Source organism: Aplysia californica, unplaced genomic scaffold, assembly GCF_000002075.1.
Source record: "Aplysia californica isolate F4 #8 unplaced genomic scaffold, AplCal3.0 scaffold00416, whole genome shotgun sequence".
Classification (NCBI taxonomy): Eukaryota; Metazoa; Mollusca; class Gastropoda; order Aplysiida; family Aplysiidae; genus Aplysia; species Aplysia californica.
In genome coordinates, this window is record NW_004797686.1 from 653,277 (window position 1) to 672,489 (window position 19,213).

Below are 19,213 nucleotides of genomic sequence, written 5' to 3' on the forward strand. Positions count from 1 at the left end.
GGGATACCAAAAAAAGTAAACTACTACAGTGGAACTCGGATTCAACGAGGTCGCCGGGCCTGACGTAGAATCTCGTTGAATCCGAGTGTTCGTTATAGCAAACATGAGGTTTCGTTTACTGGCACTAAACAAGTAGTATTTATAAAGAGAAGTCACAAGTAGTGCCTGAAATGCCTGCATATTATGAGCTGTGTAAAAAAGGCCCGATTCGTTCAAATACACACGTCTGAGTCATCTGGATTGTTTACCAAAAAGTTGTGTTGCTGTGTAGAGCCTAGCATACGGCAACTTTTGATTCCATAGACCAACGCAAAATTCATTACGTAGATCTACGTCAAGACTAGCTTATTCATTGTAATAACGATCAGTTGCCGAGGGGAAAAAAGACTGTGACGCGTTTGTATCTGTAACGTTCAACGCCCTGACATGTACACACTGACACACAGCCACATATGGCAAGGCCGCCCATACGACCCCGACACACGCCAGAGTAGACACGTGTGTGTGCTAACAACGCATGTGTTGGTATGGGGGGAAAAACCCGCTGATTGGTCGCTTGCAATCGGCTAAGTGAATAATGGTTCACAATTCAGGTGCAATGGATGGTTTCCAGGAATAGATAAAGTTCGTTATGGGAGAAAAATGAACAAAGCCACGTCTTCGGGGGCTGTTCACCCTAAAGCGACCTCGTTAAATCCGAGCTCGCTGATTTAAGTGCTCGTTGAATCCGGGTTATTTTTTTTATTTTAAAGAAGAAAAAAAACCGGGGAATCTATCTCATCTCGTTGAATCAGAGTTCTCATTGAATCCGAGCTCGTTAAATCTGAGTTCCTCTGTACTACTACAGTTCATCGCACTTTATCGAACGCTGCCAGTATTGTGGAAATAGAATGATTATTTGTGTGTGGGGGGGCGTACTTCTTTTTGATAGCCATTCTTTAGCCCAGATGGTCCTCCTTCTAGATTTCTTTTTGGATTTAAGAACAAAAATGCTACGGAATAATCCACGTAACTTGCTTTAGCTATTTCGTTGACGTTTTGACCTAGATATCTAGCTACAACAGCCCGAGGACGGATAAAAAACTGTACGTCTAAATGGAACTTCTCTCGTCGACAATCTGTCAGTTTACCGATGACCCACACCGAGTGTCCGTCGGTTAAACTGTCAGTCTGTCGATCAACGAACTGTACGTCTAAATGGGGCTATAGGCGTTTTAAATAACAGGGTGTTTACGTACACGGTACGCGGACACCTAGCCTCAGTGTCTTCGTACACGGTAACCGGCAACAGGGCACGTAGTCTCAGTGTCACGTACACGGTAACCGGGCAGTTAAGAATTCCAAGTTCAGTTTTTGTCATCCGGTGTTGCCTTCAACTCCAGCCCTCCCCTGACTGTACTTCTTTTTTTTTTTAAATCAATAATTCTCCTATTCCGGAGCCCTATACTTCGTAGCGCACAGACTTTAAATGAACTTTGGTGACCCGAACCGATACTCACAATGTGATGCGAGAGCACAGGTTCACTGACCGGTAGGTAACGATGACGAGCCCGACAAGATGCGTGTATAACTTTCTTTTTTTAAATTTCAACAAGTGACAGCACTAGACGAATATTGGTTAATTTTCATTCTGGTGGGTTACCGTGTACGTAGATACTGAGACTAGGTGCCCGGTAACCGTGTATGTAGACACATCAAGGAGTTTAGAACTAATGGAGCCTCCTCTCTCTCTTCGCGGCGCCACGAGCAGTACGCCGCGGTGGGGATCAAATATGGCCGCCGACTGTGGGCTAAATCACGAACTGTGGCGTTTCTTTTTTACAACAATAGAATTAAACCGAGTATAGTTCTATCTAACAAGACTCAAACTCTTATTCACCCCACCCTACCCTCTTCCCTCATCTGATATGGTTTGGTGTTTCTTTAACATAGAAAATGTTCATCATTATTGTTGTAGTACTTGTAGAGTATTGATTTCATATTCTAATGGAGCCGCTAGATATCTGCATTTAGACTACAGTAGCATCTAATTTGCACACATCAAGGAAAGCAATATCTTTAATTAAAATGTATAATATGGATATACATACACACTTAATAACTATATATATACACATAATAATTATATGAATAAGAATACTTTTTAAAAATTGAGTATCTCGGTCTTTCTGCTGGGGTGTTGTATCCCTTTCAGCCTGGGTTGGCCTTGGCATGTAGCGCCGGGGCCAGCCACTTATGAATATTAATTATTTAAATTGTGTTGCTGGGGGCATAGAAACACTTTCATTCAAATTTTTTAAAAAGAAAACAACTCAACTGTGAAAACTTCGGTCCACTGCAGCATCATATCGGTTCTTACACTTACATACAACACAGGTGCAAGGCATTTTTACTAATTGACTTGCCTAATCCCAAGGACCTCGGAATAAAACCTTCTTTCTAGATTTCAGTGCCTCAGTCGGGCATTCGCGCTGCGCAGGTAGCCCACAGTTCCGCCGCGAGAGAGGGCTCCAATCAGGCGTGCGGTGCCGCCCACAGAGCATCCTCCATTACTTTTAATCTCCTTGAGACACATGCATCATGTACGAACAATAGGCCTATTCACGCGCGCACACTCACACGCACACACACTCACGTACACTTCACACACCTACTTTCTTATCACACGAATTTCCGGTTATAGCTTTTTAGAGTACGCTCAGTAGGCTTGAGCTGGGCCGATCAGGACTGGGGCCGATACCATGATTTACGTGGGCCTATCGGCTCTGTGCTCGCACCATCTCGTATTAAAAATTCTGTTAAAATTAAAGCGTTGATGTATTTTTGCCCTTAAATTGCAAGAAATTGCGAAAATAGCAATTAATCTTATCGATTTCAGATCACCAAGGGATCTTTAGCATGCGCAACTTGTACACTGGACCTCCCGAGACTTTTCGCCCTTGTCCAGAAGGCTAGGTGTAAATCTTTCCTACCAAAAGAACAGGGGTGTGGCTGAAAGACAGCAGTAAGAAGGAGCCAAGAAGTAGCAGCAGAAAGAGTCAGGAGCCAAGAGGAAGGGGCAAAGGAGGTGAGGGGGTGAGGGCAGAAAAAGAAGACGAAAGCAGACAACAGAAGATTGCTCGAGAGCAGGAAAGGAGGTGAAAGGGGACAATTTTAGAGAAGAAAATTTTTCGGCCGCTACCTGGGACCTTTGAATGAGAGGCCAACACCTTAACCTCTAGGCCACGAGAGCCCCCCACTGGGATGTTGTGTCCTCCCCAGCTTGGGTAGGCCTTGACAGGCAAGGTTGAAGCCCGCTTGATCTAAATTGTGTACAGGGGGATGTAAATGACACCTACAATAAAAAAAGTTCGTAGTAATCAAGTTTCTGAAGACGCTGAGGCGGGAGGGTCGCTGTGCGAAATAGGGAGAAGGCACACAATCTGGAAGATAAACAAATCTAGCCAAAATGACGGCCTGTCAATTAATTGAAAGAACAACCTCAGCTGCCCATTCATTTGACAAACTTGATTTTTTTTTTTCCACTTTCCATGCTGTCTGAAAGTGAAAGGACACACAAAAAGCTTAAATGCACCCTTGCAGAATGTCTTCCTGCTGAAATTATATATGCATAACTCGCAACCATAAGGTCGTGGGTTCGAATCCCGTATGCCAAGGGCCTGACGTGTCCTTAAAAAAAGCACTTCCCATGGACTTGATTCACTTCACCACTCACCCAGGCAACAAACAACCAAATGTGATTTTATGTTCAAAGACTTAAATAGTAAAATTTTACGGCACTTGCAACACAATATAGTCATATAAGTGCTGAAGATTAGGTGTTACAAGAAAGAAACAAACACAAAAAAGGAGGAAAGATAAGGACGACAGATGTTTGATAGGAAAGAAGAAGCAAACCATATAAGAGCACCGGCCAACCACCCACAGATTAGAAGTGTCCATCAGAATATCTGAACCTATTTTATAAACAGGAAATCTCTTAAATCTTTATTAATTATTTCAGCTTTACATTAAACAATTTTGGTGGTTCAGTGGTGTCTTCCCTAAAAAAAAAAATTGGCATGACGGGCAACAGGTCAATGAGAAATTTGGAAACAGCGAAAACAAACTAAATATTTCAAATCTTGGTCACATACAGTTTATTCTGTTCTTAAAACACTCCCCTTCCAACATCCAAACATTTGATAGCCTGCAAAATTTGAAGACCAGTACATCAATAATCATAAAATACAACTTGATGTTTATAATTCTTATATTGCCATTCCTATCTTCAAGTCTAAATTTACAACCGCTTAAAAGCACTGGACAATACTTTCTCTCATGTTATCCTAAAACAAAAACCAAGACCATAAGAACTTTTTTAGAACACTACTTTTCCATAAACATTGGTGAAGTCAGAATTCTAAGACTCCATGGACTAATTTGAATACTCCTGTTCAAAACTTTGGACAAGTTCAACTACTGCCAGATATCAAGTTTTTCGGTGGACCTCTAAAGTGACTAAAAAAGTGTTTGCTCTGGGCATTTATGCGTAAGATCCACAGAAATGCCACTTTTTATGCCCTATTGCATGAGAGAACAGAAGTCAGTACCAATATGCAGACAAAATGAACACAAAAAGCTTACACAACAGGTCAATAGGCCTGACAGAGGAAAGACATGAGCAAATCTACACCAGATAAAAGATTTCAATAAATTTACGAGAATGTAAAATCATCTATATGAAGCTGCTATTACATATATTATAAGCTGTCATATGGGCATCTCGCACAAGCTCTACTAGAAGAAAGGTCAACCCAGTTGTCCACATTGGGAGCAATTTTGATTTCATCAAAGCACAAATACACAATTAATTTTTAAAAACATTCAAACTATTTTCTGTGACTTCCCCCTTGTAAATCTCACCAATGTTTGCACAATAACAGATCTTCCAACGGTGCCAGTGTAACAATCATTTTGTGTTGTGCAACAGGTACAACAAGAATACACCAACAAGGGCACAACCATTCTGCTCTGCAATCTCGAACAAAACCGACGCTACAATAGCTGCATAACAATGAGAGAGACTGCATGACAAAATAGAATGAACACCAAGAATAAGATAGATCATTAGCAGAGGAAAGCAACCCCCCCCCCCCCCCCCCCGACAGAACCCAAAGCTTTGAGCACCAAACAAACATTTAAGCAGTAAAAAAAAAAAATAATTTTTGCCAACCCTCCTTCCCTGACCTCTTTTTAACCTCAAGAAGTTAAAGGTGACTGAGCAAACAAGAGTCAAAAACCACTGCAGGTGTTTTAAATTTTAATATCCACATTATCAAACAATAACTGACAACAAAAAAGGAGACCATAAGAGGCCTGACATCAAACTTGTGAGGAACAACAAATTGTTCCGAAAGATTTCCAAGAAAATTATTAGCAAAGCCTCAGTGCAATCTAAGCGAAAGTAAATCACTGGACATTGAATGCCTTGAGAAAATGGATACTTTAAAATAAACAATACTGTATTGTGTTTCTAAAATATTTTATACTTTTAACTTCCATGACAATATAATGAAATGTTATGCAAAGCTGGACGTCAAAGCAAAACATTTAGACAGGTCTTACCAAAATTTTATTTTTCAAGGGATTTCTAAAATTCACGACGATGGTAACGATCTGGATCATAATATGAGGTAACAACAACACGATTAGAAAACTTGCGACCAGTCAAGGCAGCTTGAGCTCTCTGACATTCTATGATTGAAGTGAACTCCACAAATATCTGGGGGAAAAAATGAAATAAAAGGTAAATTGACACCATTTCAAAGTGTGGATAGGGCTAGATAAATTGTGGTAGGTGAGGAAATATTTCTAAAAATGAAATCTACGATAGTTACTTTACAGGACTGATATTGACATTGCATACTTTCCAGAATTTGCAGCAATATAAGTTTACAGGAAAGGACACAATCTAGGGGAAAATAAATAAACAAACTCTTCCCTCCAAAATTGTGAAATAAAAAGGGACTTTAGAACACTACATTTTTCCAAACCACCAATAATTCTCAGTAAAGAAGCACCCTTTACTTTAGTTTTAGTAAGAATGTTATGGCACTTGCAACATAATTAGGTCATATAAGTGCCAAAGATTAGAGACATTACAAGAGAGTAACAAACACAAAAAAAGAATAGGAGAGATAAGGACGATAGATGTATGATAGGAGAGAAAGAGTAAACAATACCGGAGCATCTCTTACTTTACCACTACTGTACTTGACTGCTAGCAAACATAACAATGACTACATTTCAGATTGGAACAATAAATAACATTGGGGAAAAAAATTTAATGTTTTAAATGTAAGAACAATAGACCACATCCAAGCGTTTAGCAAGCATCCCCTGTACACCAACTGTACATGTTGAGTACTCACTTTGCCCAAACCTGGAACTTCCACCCCTCTGATTGGTCTCGGTATCTCCAAGCTGACAACAACTCCATACTTGCCACATTCTTCCTTCACATCTTCAACAATGTCTGCAGAATGAGAAGATCAAACACAGTAAGTACAAAAATTCCAGTCGGACCAACAGCCACTGGTTGGTTTGAGAACAATGATAAATAAAAACATGTGATGACAACTAGAGCAGGAGTACCAGGCGTCACAACGAGTGAGTTTACTTTATCATGCGACCTTGCATCATTTTCACAAATGAAAACTGACAATTGACCATAATTAACAATTGCCCTCCCATAACCCAACCACACACACACACACATATATGTGTGTTGACCATAGGACAACCCTCTCCAAGAACTAAATGGGTGGTTACACAAAAACACAGCGTAATTATAGCGATCTGCCCCTGTCATCCTGCAGTACATCGACTCAACTTCAAAGACAAAAGACACAAAGCCAGATCTGCCACCCTATGAAATCTCAAAATCAGGACCTCAGGGGAATAAAAATTAGGATTTGGTGAAAAAAATCGGGATCAACAGCAAATCACCAAGGTGACTGGCATGCTGACTTAAAAATTTTCCAGGGTGTCCATAAATATATATGCCCTCGGTGTGTGTGTGTTTTTGTTGGGTTTTTTAAAATTTAAACCCTGAAGCATCACGTCAGGCACTCCTAGTCCAAGTGTTTAACCCCCCCCAATAAGTCCTGAAAGACACTTCAATTAGTTTTAGTAGAGGTTTTACGGCGCTCGCAACTGCATATGGTCATATGAGCGCCAAGGGGTGGATGTTAACAGAGAAGTCCTTACAGGGAATCACACTTACTCTGCTCACCTCTCTAGCTTCAGTAGCACAAAGTCTGTTTCCACTATCAAGGCACCCCGGAAATAGCGGGTCACAAGAGTGCAACAAATATACAAAAGGAAGCAGAGGAAAACAACGATAGTGAGGATTAGAAGAAAAAAAAACAGCAGTTCCCTGTTGTAGTTCAGGCACAGTTATGAGCATGACATTGTTGGATCAGCCCATTTACAATTCTACTGTGCATTAGAATGAGAAATGGGAATGCCCCAAAGACAGTTCAGTCAGTGGCACCGCCCCGAAGGGTTGACGAGCGCGAGTTGTTCTAGGCTAATGACAACAGCTGACCAACAAAATGTGTGAGCCTAAAGACAGGTAGCAAAAGTTGGATTTTGACCATTTTGAGGTAACGGGTTGTGCCTAAGAGGAAATTCAATGCTGAACAGCGAGTCTTTGAATTTTGATAGCTCAAGTAGTTTTTGAGATATTGCACATTTCGAGAGGTAGGGTATAAAATTTAATTTTGAGAAAATGAGCTTTTAAGTCTAACAAACGTGAGTACACGTACAAACTAAAAAAAAAAAGATTTTTTAAGTGTATTTATTCATGGAAAATTCATTTCCAATTTGGCATTCAGTTGACATTAATATCATGACTGGAACTCAATGGTAAAACATAGCAGGGAAGAGAAAACGTGCTTCAAGAATAGATTTTAACACCTTTTAAAAGCAGTTTTCATTATTTGTTTTTATTATACCCTACCCTCAAAATAAAATATTTAGAAGTCAAATCAATGAAAACCCTTTGAGCATATAGTTTAAAAAAAGGTGGATTTATCATTATTTTATGGAAACATTTCGGTAAAAAAAGTGGTTTCTGTCATTATCAACCTATAGCTCAAAATGGTCTGCAGCGACTCGGAACCTTTCTCTAGCCGCACACACAAATTATGTACCAACAAATCTCTGATCCCTCATATGTGTTCAGACTAAAGCAACCAAAGCGGCCAAGTGTTTGTCTCGTCAGCGCAGTATTTATGTAAAGGTTAGAACGACTGTCGCTTGTCCAAGTCTTGTTTTGAAAGTAACAGCAGAACTACGAATATTATTAATTATTTGTATGTCGCAATTGTAACAGCTATCAGGCTATTACAGTAGTCTCCGCCTAAGATCCCACCTCTTACAATCCCGCTGTTTTAAGAAAACAGAATTTTTACTATACAAAAGTCACCCTTAAAATCCAGCTCTGATTCACTCTGAAGGTCTACATTCAGCTAAGATCCCGCATTTCAGATCATAATTTGCGGAACAAAAGCTCAGGCGGGACAGCCGATCCACCAAGAATGAAAAGTTGAGATCAATAAACTGTCAGTCGGGTCAAAAATCAGCCACAATCGTGAATGTGATCACATACACGTAAAACTCGATGAAGCGATACAATGTTTGCCCCAGATGGGATCACATCGGGGTGTGAACTGACCAACACGTTTGTTTTCCCCGAACTTTGCACTCACACCTAAGGTCTCCCCCTAAACTTACATTACTCGTTGAGTGGGTAGGGCCTACACGTTCGCTCCAGGCGGGATCACATTGAACTGTGAACTCTTTTCCCTGACCATTGCAGAAGTTGTCTCTACTCCCGAATTTGCTAGACAGACTGAATTTTAATTGGTGTGTTCACGTGTAGTATACGGTAATGGTGTGTAACGACAAAGGCGGTTGGGGGAGAACTCGGTCAGAGATGGAAAGCTATAAATTTTCGACAGGTAAGGGGGAGGGGCAACTGGAAAAACGTAGATGTTGAGACTCATTGACAGGATAATAAGTGAAAATGGCACGCCTCATCCTACTATGCACTGTGATAGGTCATCAAGGTTAACCACTCTTTGCTCGCCATACGTCATAAACACACCAAGCGGTCACGTCAGTTCATTTTAGAGTGGAGGGAGACCATTTTACAGATTGTGAGCCTTAGCATGGGTCACCATAGATTCTCCCCTGGGTTCGTTGGTTAAGATCCCGGTTCGCCTAAGATCCCGCATTTCCATTCTCCCGAACACCGGGATCTTAGGCGGAGACTACTATATTGGAGAATTCTGAGTGCGGGCAAAGATCAAACACAACTTGGGGCGAGTCAACTATTAAATCCGGCATCGATATTTCGGAAAATAATGCTCTGAGTTCCTACTGATAAAAAAAGTTAAACGGGTGCTTCCCACGATAGAAAAGAAGGCAGAGTAAGTTTTTAGAAAAATCTGGCACAACAGCAGACTTGAACAAAACATCGGGATACACACGATAGAATTCGGGAAAAAAGGGATGCATGAGATTTGGGCGAAAATTGATATATCTCGATTAAATCGGAATGAGTGACAGGTCTGCAAAGCATTTCATTACAAAGGGATTGTTATTTATCCATGAGTGAGCAGTGTGCACGTGCGAGTGTCTGTGCATAAGGACATCAAACCAGAAACACCTTCCAAAAAGGCCCAAAAATATTGTAGGGCACCCCAGTTCAGTGGTCCGGACATCTCACTCACAATGCTAGGAATGACTCCCACCCATGGCGTTCTTTACTAACAGGCCTTCCCAGCGTACGGCTGGGGTCTCGGACTGGGGGCCTACGGTGTTTTCTGTAAGGGAGGCAACTGAAACATTAGACCCCCTTTCCCCCCCCCCCCTGATTCCCGAGTGTCGCGTCGCCGCTTAGTCAGCCAATTACACTACTGACCTAGATAGCAGACTGACGTATCTGCAAAAAAATGTAATTAGTTTTTGCATCTTCGTTTAAATGGACGCCTATACCCATTCTGCTTCTTGTATCTGCACTACAAATAGAATATTTCACTGAGGCAAACAGACATAACTGAAGGGCCATGCCCATATTATTTCCAATGGCAGCACGACGTAACTCAAAATCATAATAAGTGCAGATACGTCGCTCTGCCTTGGCACGGCAGAGTCTTGCATAGTGTGTAATCTAATCCTCAGTGCAAGTGCAAGTGTGAGCTGTGTACTGTGTAAAATCAGTCCTTTCTCGCTATCTAGCAAGTCTTTCGCAAGCCCGGCAAAATCAAATGTTCAATTGATTCAAAGCGTCTTGTGCATTAAGCGGTAGATTTATTCACCAATATTTTCATTGTACTGGATACAATAGCTCTACGTGGTGTTCTTTGTTCATGATAGAAATGTGAAGTGTGGATTCAATAGGTGTTATCGTTCCAGTAGTCAAGAAGAGTCTCTCTCGTACCAGACTCTTCATTCTGTCTTTCTTGTTGAATCCAACCTTGCATTTCATGATCACCAACAACAGTGTGCAAACTCATAAAAATATTCTTAGATTCACTGGTAAACATTTGGTTTTCAAAGCATGTGTGGTAGTTGTCATTTGGGTTTCCATTATGGGCAGGAAATGATGGGTTTTTGGTTGCAGAACAAATTATGGATCTAATTCAGAGAAAGCGAGTTCAAGTGAAAACAAAGGGTCTGTGTTTAGATTCCCAAAAGATGGGATTGAAAGAAATGCATGGATTTCTGTGATATCCAATGCGAAGTTATCAGTTTCTAAAGAAACTGTTGTGTGTGAACTGCACTGGCCAGATGGTTATGGAAGTGAAGTTGTTAAACTTTGTAGACGGTTACTTCAGTCCTCCCATCAATATGTCATAGGGCTCAGGAGGGACCTACTTTATTAACATTCAGCAAATTGTGGAAAAATCAAAATTCACAGATCAAGACTACTTCTATCTCTTGATGCAGACCTTTCAAACCTTGAAGAACCTGGTCATTCCTGCTCCGATTGCAATTTTAACATTGAAAAGACGAAAGGGCTTCAGAAACTGTGGACAATCTAATTGAGTTGGAGCAGTCACTTGGTACAGAAACAAAATCTGTGCTGGTTTATATTGCTGGCTATGCTACTCGCAAAGACAAAGATCTGGACGAAATTTTTCAACTCGGACAGACAACCTTCTACTACTAAAAGTACGGCCACTACACAAGCTCATTGGATAGGGACGGCTTGAATATCCCTTCTGATAGAGCATGTCAGTGGACCTTTGCTTTTCTTTTGTTCAATATTGTTGATGACTCTTTTTGCAGAACATCTTTCAGCAAGTTAACCATGTCTGACAGTTTTGAGATCGAAATGCAAGAGAAACACGGGCGGATTCTGGCACACATCTTTTTTTTTAAAAACTATTGTTACGCTTCCACTCCTCGCTCTTCAAAAGAACCTGCATTGAAAATGTTGAAATTATCATAATTGAATACACATACACTGCAATCCACTGAAGAAGGAAACTGATACTAGAAGAAATTTTGTGCAAAATGTTAAGTTTAATAATTGATGTGATCAATGTCTAAAAAAAAAAAACCCACAGCAGAAAGCAACGCAACAGTCCAATTGGAATGTTAAATCATACATTGTTCATTGTTCGATATGTCCCACCCTTATTTCACCTGGATACATGGATTATACTACAGAGAAACATAAAACTGGCTTGGTAAGTAGGCCCCTACTCATTTATAAGGCATGTACAGTAAATAGATCTAGTCATGTCTTGTTGACGTTGATTTCGATTTTTTTTCCAAATTGCATAACAGATCTAATAGTAATAGGGCAAAGTAGTAAATAAATAATTATTAAGCTCTTTATTTTTATGTCACTTAGGACTAAATATTGTAATTACCTTTGGAAACAATGCTCAGAGATTGAATATGGAGTCGACTGGATAAATAGACGTTAATACTTAAATGATATAGTAGGCTCCCAGTCTGAGACCCCAGCCGCACGCTGAGAAGGCCTGTAGTAAAGTGCGCTATGCTCCCACCCCACCAGGTAGGATGTGAGTATCCCCTGGAGTAAGACGTCACCATACTTTCCGCAGTTTAAAAATACTACTACATAATTAGCACAAAACAAAATAAATGAAACAATATCTCAGTGCTAAAACAGATTGCCATGAGGCAGTTTTCAAAGGGGATTGAAAGGGGAAACTGGAAAGAGCAGGTCAGCCAAGACAGCAGGGCTGCCAACCTATCTCCATGGTTTTTAGTAATGAACATGGAGAAAATTAGTAATTTCCGATGAAAATTCGCAATAGTGCTCTCTCATTTTTCAAATTACTATATTAAAACGAACAATGCTTCTTCTCCTGTACGGTATTATTGTGGGCATGGCTAACTCGCGCGAAGAGGGCTAGCTGTTCCTTTTTTTAGGGGGACGGGTGATTTAGAGATAGGCGGTTTTCCGACTATAGGCGGGTGATTTAAAGGTCTGCACTAAGACTTGTAAAATTAAAAAAAGAACCCAAAATATTTTTTTATAGCCAAAAAATCAGCTGACAGTAAAAATCGTAATAAATCGCCTTACGATCGCAGTGAGGCTAAAAAATCGTAATGATTACGAAAAAAACGGAATGGTTGGCAGCCCTGAGACAGTGGTATGTAGTGGGTTACTGTCTGAAAGCAATTGAAGACAAAAATAGTACCATCAACTTACACGATAATATGGCAAAGTTTGCCTCCTTTAGAACTATTTCATTGCCTTTAATTCATTAAACCTAAAGAGATCCTTTCATAAAACACATCACACAATTAAACACTGTGTATGATAAATAAACAATAAAGAACATACCTTCATACTCGTCTTCATCCTCTAATTCTTCTGGCGTTATCATGTTCATCAAACAAAGCACCTCTGTGGCTGGGCCTGCTCCTTGGTTCAGGTTCAAGCCAGGTACTTGTAGCTGCACAGGTGCTTGCTGTAGAATCAAAAGTTAAATAAAATATAGGGTGTTTTCTCACACACACACCCCCCCTTCACATAATTAGATCATTTAGGAAATGGGCTTCCACCCTGCCTGCCAGGGCCAACCTGGTCTGAAATGGACACAACATCCCATCAGAGACAGTGATACTCAATAAAAATTCTTCCCACTCAGGAATCAAACTTGGGTCTCCTGCATGCGATGGTGAGGTGCCATCCAGCTGATTGAGGAGAAACTCACCTCCCTGCCAGTTTTTTTAAGCTACAATGTAACATGAAACTGCCATAACACTGCTTACAAAACAGGTGTCACACCTCAGACTCACACTCTTCATTTTATATATAAAATTTTGATTTCAATTTGATACACATCAAATCAATAGTCTATTTACGACCTTCCATTAACGAAGCGTTATCTGTGACAAACTCACAACATCTCATTGGGTAATAATACTGGCTCTTCAAGATATGCTTTATAAAAAATCAGAAACAACTGAAGTGCCAATGGAAATCAATCCAATAAAAAATCAGCCTTACAATCTTAAGGGATGTCATATTAGTTTTATGGGTTGAGACACTTTTAAATTAAAAAAAAAAATTTTAAGAAAAGATGTAGAAATGAAAAACTTTCCCACTAGAGGCTACAACATACCTGTTGTGCATTCTTGGCCCCAACACTGGCCCTCTGTACAATGAGCTTTTTGTCTCCAAGCTGCATGCCATTTAATCCTGCGCAGGCCTGGGGGTATCAAAAGAGAAACCTTTTTGAGGAACATGATCAACGTGTCAAACACATTTCAACCAAAATACATAAATACACCAGAAATTAATAGAAAGGTACTTCAAATTTTTTTCTCTTTTAACTCACTGACTACTGTTCTCGTCACAGGTACGGGACAGGCCGATGGTTCGCCGGTATGGATCCTGTACCCCCGACCGGGTGGACTTTGCGATTTTGTTCCTTATCTTGTGCTCCCGTCACATGTACGGGAACAGACTCCAGTGCTAGTTTTGCCACTTGTTTCGTTTAGTGCCGAGTTTGGCGGAAGTTGCATGGCAACTTTTAAAGTAATTGAAGGTGAAGGATAGTCACCCAACCAGAGCTGAACAGACCGGACTAACACTACGTTTTTTCTATACAGCTGATAGTAATTTGACAGTCGCGTCGAAGAGGTCACATGAACAAGAATCACATAATTTAGCTGTTTTCGATACTTCCAGGGTCCCCACCAAATCCTCGAAATTTTCTTCACGACCCCAATTCAAGGGAAAAATCAGGCCGCCGCGCGTCAAGAATGGTCCCCAAAAAGCCCATCAATCAAAAATCAAAAATCAAAATGTCTTTAAATGAATGCAAATGTACATTTTGTAGTAAAGTCTCTTCAAACGATAGATGATTATAATGCTGGGTGACTGCCAACCCAGCTTCTCAATTTTCCAAGGAAGGGGCCTCATCCATTTTCCAGGGGCATGTTACATAACAATGACAGCACGTGCTCCATTTATATGTAATATATTATGTACATGTTTGTGAATACACACACGCACACACACACACACATGTAGGTACACTATATATCCAGTCAGTGTGGCACTGGAATCTAGTGTGACTTTGGTATTTCAGTCTGTTCTTACTTATTTTTATATTTTCCCCTCATCATATTAGCATACATAAACTATAGGCCTTAATAAAAAAAATGAATCCTGTTGTGAGACTGAGAAAAGACCTAGAACTAGAACTAGAACATCGACTGTCAATAACCAGTCTGGGTGTCATGATTCATATAATAAACGTGAAGACGAAAACTATTGCTCAAGCTCAAAGTAGAGTAATAATATTAGTGTAATAACTTGAATGGCTCAAGTAGATCTAGATATCTAGACCTATTCAGTGCAAGAGGTGTAAGAACTTCAGTGACACTGAAAATCTGCCAATCTTGAACAAAAAGCTAAAATATAGATATAAATTACAATCACCCAATCCAATGAAACACGAACACTTGAGTTCAATAACAAGGCATGACGGATCCCGATTCCACGCAAGGCCTGCACCAACGCACGCTTTGCAGAGCTCTTATAGTAAGCTAGATCTAGTTCTCAAAATTCTAAATACTAAAAATTTGCTTCCAAGGTAAGTTTTTTACCTCTAATTTTGCCTTCAGCTCCCCCCCCCCCCCATCATCCCCTTCCCTGAGTGTACCTTATTAAAAAAAGCAATACACCCCCCCCCCCCTCCGGAGTCCTATACTTCACAGCGCGACCGCCGGTACTCACACTCACAGGTTCATTGACCGGTCACGATGGCGAACGCGACAAGACGCTTGTAGGCCTATAACCTTTCTTTTCTTTTCTTTTTTCACAAGTGACAGCAGAGGACAAATTTTTAATATTGATTTTTCAAGGCGACACAGCGTTCGTAACGCACAACCTGCATGTTACAAATGTTGCGTTATCTATCCGACTATTACCGGGAAATTTCTGGGTGGTAACGAAAGCGAAAGTAGATCTTGATTCTTCCCGATCAAGCCTCGGTGTCACACATACACTTCCGCCTACCGCCATAGTGGTTCAATTAGGTTCCCTCTTCATGATTCATCAATCAAACTGTCTAGATAGCTTCACTACTAATATTAGACAGGCCCTATCTTTTCCCGACTTACCAACCCATCACAAAATTCCCGACTTTTCCCCAACCTGGTGGGACCCTGTACTTCTGTTCGTTTTCCAAGTTCTAGTGACTCAGAATATGATGTTTCTGAAAGTTAGGATCCTGGATATGTACCCAAACACGGCTCGAGTTGTAGTTTAGGACTAGATCTGGCACTAGTACTGGTGTTCTGAATCAACACACAGCCCTTCTTTTATATTTTCACCAAACACTCACGCAGGCATACAAATCAAAACAGAACACTTTGAACTTTTATAATTGTTGTTGTGTATATTATTCTGTCATGTCTCTGGAGATTTTTTTAAAAAATCAAATTCATGCCATTTTTTTTTTAATCATAAAAACTAAAGTATTAGATCTTAAGGGGGCTCGCGGGTGGATTTCAGCCTGACAGATATCATTTTTTTGGTAAAATATCGAAATCGAGGTTTTACCATTTTTTGAAAGTCGAATCATTCTTCTTCACAATGGTATCGGTCATAATGTTGAAAAACGGTCACAAAAGTGTTTTCAACAGGCATTTTAGAGACACCCCCTCTGCCAAAATGTCAGCCGGGAAGCGAAATGTTGAAGCAAATTCACAAAAGAGCAATGTTTGGACCATAGCAACGGCCTTACAATTGTATACAAACATAGCCGTGTTATATACCGTTTGAAAGAGCAGGATTTCAACCGACGAATAGTAATCGAGTCAACCACATGAATCGATTACAGAATGAACCAATTGCATTCAAATGAGACATGCGCTCCAAAAAATGCTTCACTCTGGTTGGTCTTCAGCTTCGGATGTCTGAGTTGCCACCGTGTAGCGCTTTTCGGAAAACCCGATCCACATTTCGAAACCTCTAATCACCATGCTTTGGGATTTTTTTATATGATATTTTATTCAAATAAAAAATTCATTTATGAATATTGATAAATAAAACATTTTGATAAAATTACATTCGTTTTACTTGAGACTGTTAAATGTTCCGATGTTGACAGTACTACGATACACCTCGCGCGTACTCATACCTGGCATATTATGGTCAACGCCATAAGCCATTGATAAAGACAGTCGAAGTGAAACAAAGCGAGTTACTGCATTGTTTACAATCTGTTCACATTCTACAAGATGCCGAGAGTCGCTAAAACTTTCGCTTTTGGTCGAAAGAAGAGACGTGGTCCTAATACTAAGCCAAGAGGGAGGCATGCCACCACGCAGGTGTGTGAAAATGGAGTGGAAACAACCGAAGATGTCGACATGGATGAACCTACTTCGCCAGTTCAGCCTCTTGCTGTGAATGAATTCGGTCCATCATCTTCAGGCCCTCAAATTGACAGGTAAGAAAATATCATGATCGTTATTTAGATCTAGAGTCTAGATCTGGATTTATTCATTCTAGATCTACAAACTGGTTTCTTATATCACTCAAGCTCCCCAATCTAATAAATCTAGATTAGATCTAGATCTACAGTCTTGATCTAAATTATACTTCTCTGTAAAATTGCACTGTGTGAGGTTCTAGTATAGATCTAGATTTATGGGTGAAGGATCACACAGAGGAAGAAAACAATTGTGTGCTCAGCTATATGCAGATCTGAGTTATGCAAATATTTCTGGAGAGGGTGGTGTGAGCACAAGTTATTATTGTGTTGAATGTTCTCAAAGACAGAAAGAAAGTTGTAAGTGTAGATCTGGTACTTTTCAAGTAGCCTAATGACCTAATGCCATGCTTTTCTACAATTTTGCATGTATCACACAATGCAAAATTATATTGCTTTGACTTTCTAAGGACTGTAGTTCTAACGCAATGTCTAATTTTATTTTCTGCAACAGTGAGCCAGCTCCCGTTGAAGACGACGAGGAAACAGAAACCCAAACAAATTCATCGCCGTGTGAGCAGAAGATGTCAGCCTTCGTAGATCATTCTTCGTCCCCTGATCCTGAAGCAGAGCGATACTACCTTGTACAATCGTCGTTTTTTCTCGCTATGCTAGATATTATTGTATGCCCCATCTGCTTTGGCTCCGATCTATCCCTTGATGCGTCAAGCGACATCGGTATGGCTTGTCGTTTTACTGTGGAATGCAATACATGCCAGAAACCAGTCTGGTCAAAGTGCACTTCGCCGAAATCAACACGTCGACACGACATCAACGTCCGTGCGGTCGTAGCCTCTAAGGAGTGCGGTGTGCCGCTGAGCACCATGAAGACGATGTTCAGCATCATGAACATGCCCAACGTCATGCACCACAAGACGTTCTATGAAATCGGCCTAGAAGTGAGAGAGGCTGCCATCGGTGCTGCAGAGGAAGTTATGTCGGCTTCTGCCCGAGTCATCAAAGAACGTCATCAATCCAACGTGTACACAACTGAACGATCAAGTCCGTCTGGCGTTCAGGTTGTCAACGTTTCCTACGACGGCACGTGGCACAAGCGAGGTCACTCGTCACACTATGGAGTAGGTGTGGCGATTGATGTGGACAGTGGGTATGTACTGGACACATATACAGTATCTAATTTCTGCACAGGGTGTACTCGTGCGCCAGATCCCGACTCCCCACAGTACTTGTCCTGGTTCGAACGGCACAAACCTTTGTGTAACAAAAATTTTGAAGGCTCCTCTAACGCAATGGAGACTAGAGCAGCTGAGGTGATCTTCAGTCGGTCAATTGAGTGCCGTGGGCTGATATATGGCACTATGTTGTGTGATGGTGACAGCAAGGCACTGACACGTGTCAACGACCTTGGTGTCTACGACATTCCGGTGCAGAAGGAAGACTGCGTAAATCATATAGCCAAACGCATCTACAATCAGTTAGAACAGGTTAAAAAAGACAACAAGCAGAAGCTCAACAGGAAACTGACCGCTGCCAAAATAAAAAAAATCACAAACACTTACGCCACGAATCTGAGACAGAATGCCCCTGATATTCAGAAGATGAAGTTGGGTGTTATGGGTGGCCTGTTCCACATGATGTCCACGGACAGCGCCCCGAACCATCGTTTGTGCCCAGAGGGTGAAACATCATGGTGCAAGCACAACCGTGCCCTCGCCAAGGGTGAACAGCCCCCTCCCCACAACCCAACCTTATCACCTGATATAGGGACTTACGTATTCCCCATTTTCAAGAGGCTGACTGACCCAGCACTCCTCTCTAGGTGTGTCAGAATGTCTACGCAGAACCCAAATGAATGTTTTAATTCGACAATTTGGAGACGTTGCCCCAAGGTGCTTTTCGCCCACCTCCCAACCATTGAAACAGCTGTGGCGTTAAGTGTAATTTCGTTTAACATGGGACCTACAGGACTATACAAAGTCTTCGAAAGACTCGGCCTGACCTGGGGAGCTGTGACAAATTCGCATGCCATTGGAGTAGCAGAGACAAGAATTCGTCACTCCAAGAGGAAAGGAAAGAACATTTCGAAGTGGAAACGAAAGCACCTTCAACAGAACCACCTCAACGAGAAGGACAAGAGAGAGGAAAGGGAGGGTGTCACCTACTCTTCAGGGGCTTTCAACTGTTAAGGTAGGCCCAGAACACTAGTT

The 19,213-nt window shown here is 41.0% G+C and overlaps 3 protein-coding genes across 3 annotated transcripts; 2 read left to right on the plus strand and 1 right to left on the minus strand.

Moving 5' to 3' along the window:
- Positions 1–4,115: 4,115 nt before the first annotated feature.
- LOC101846020 (splicing factor U2AF 50 kDa subunit) lies at positions 4,116–13,751 on the minus strand (the record flags this gene model as incomplete). Its single annotated transcript, XM_005104362.3, is given in 4 exon segments — positions 4,116–5,764; positions 6,414–6,517; positions 12,881–13,007; positions 13,665–13,751. Coding segments are annotated over 4 exon segments (450 nt in total), but the record flags the coding sequence as incomplete, so codon positions are not given.
- A 2,293-nt stretch (positions 13,752–16,044) lies between these two features.
- On the plus strand, positions 16,045–17,660 carry LOC101846230. Its single transcript, XM_035971321.1, has 3 exons — positions 16,045–17,003; positions 17,500–17,581; positions 17,616–17,660. Exons 1-3 carry the CDS (start codon positions 16,795–16,797, stop codon positions 17,658–17,660), a joined length of 336 nt encoding a protein of 111 aa, XP_035827214.1. The 5' UTR covers positions 16,045–16,794.
- Positions 17,656–19,193, plus strand: LOC118478202 (the record flags this gene model as incomplete). Its single annotated transcript, XM_035971318.1, is given in 1 exon segment — positions 17,656–19,193. A coding segment is annotated over 1 exon segment (1,467 nt). The 5' UTR covers positions 17,656–17,725.
- Between the last annotated feature and the right edge of the window lie 20 nt (positions 19,194–19,213).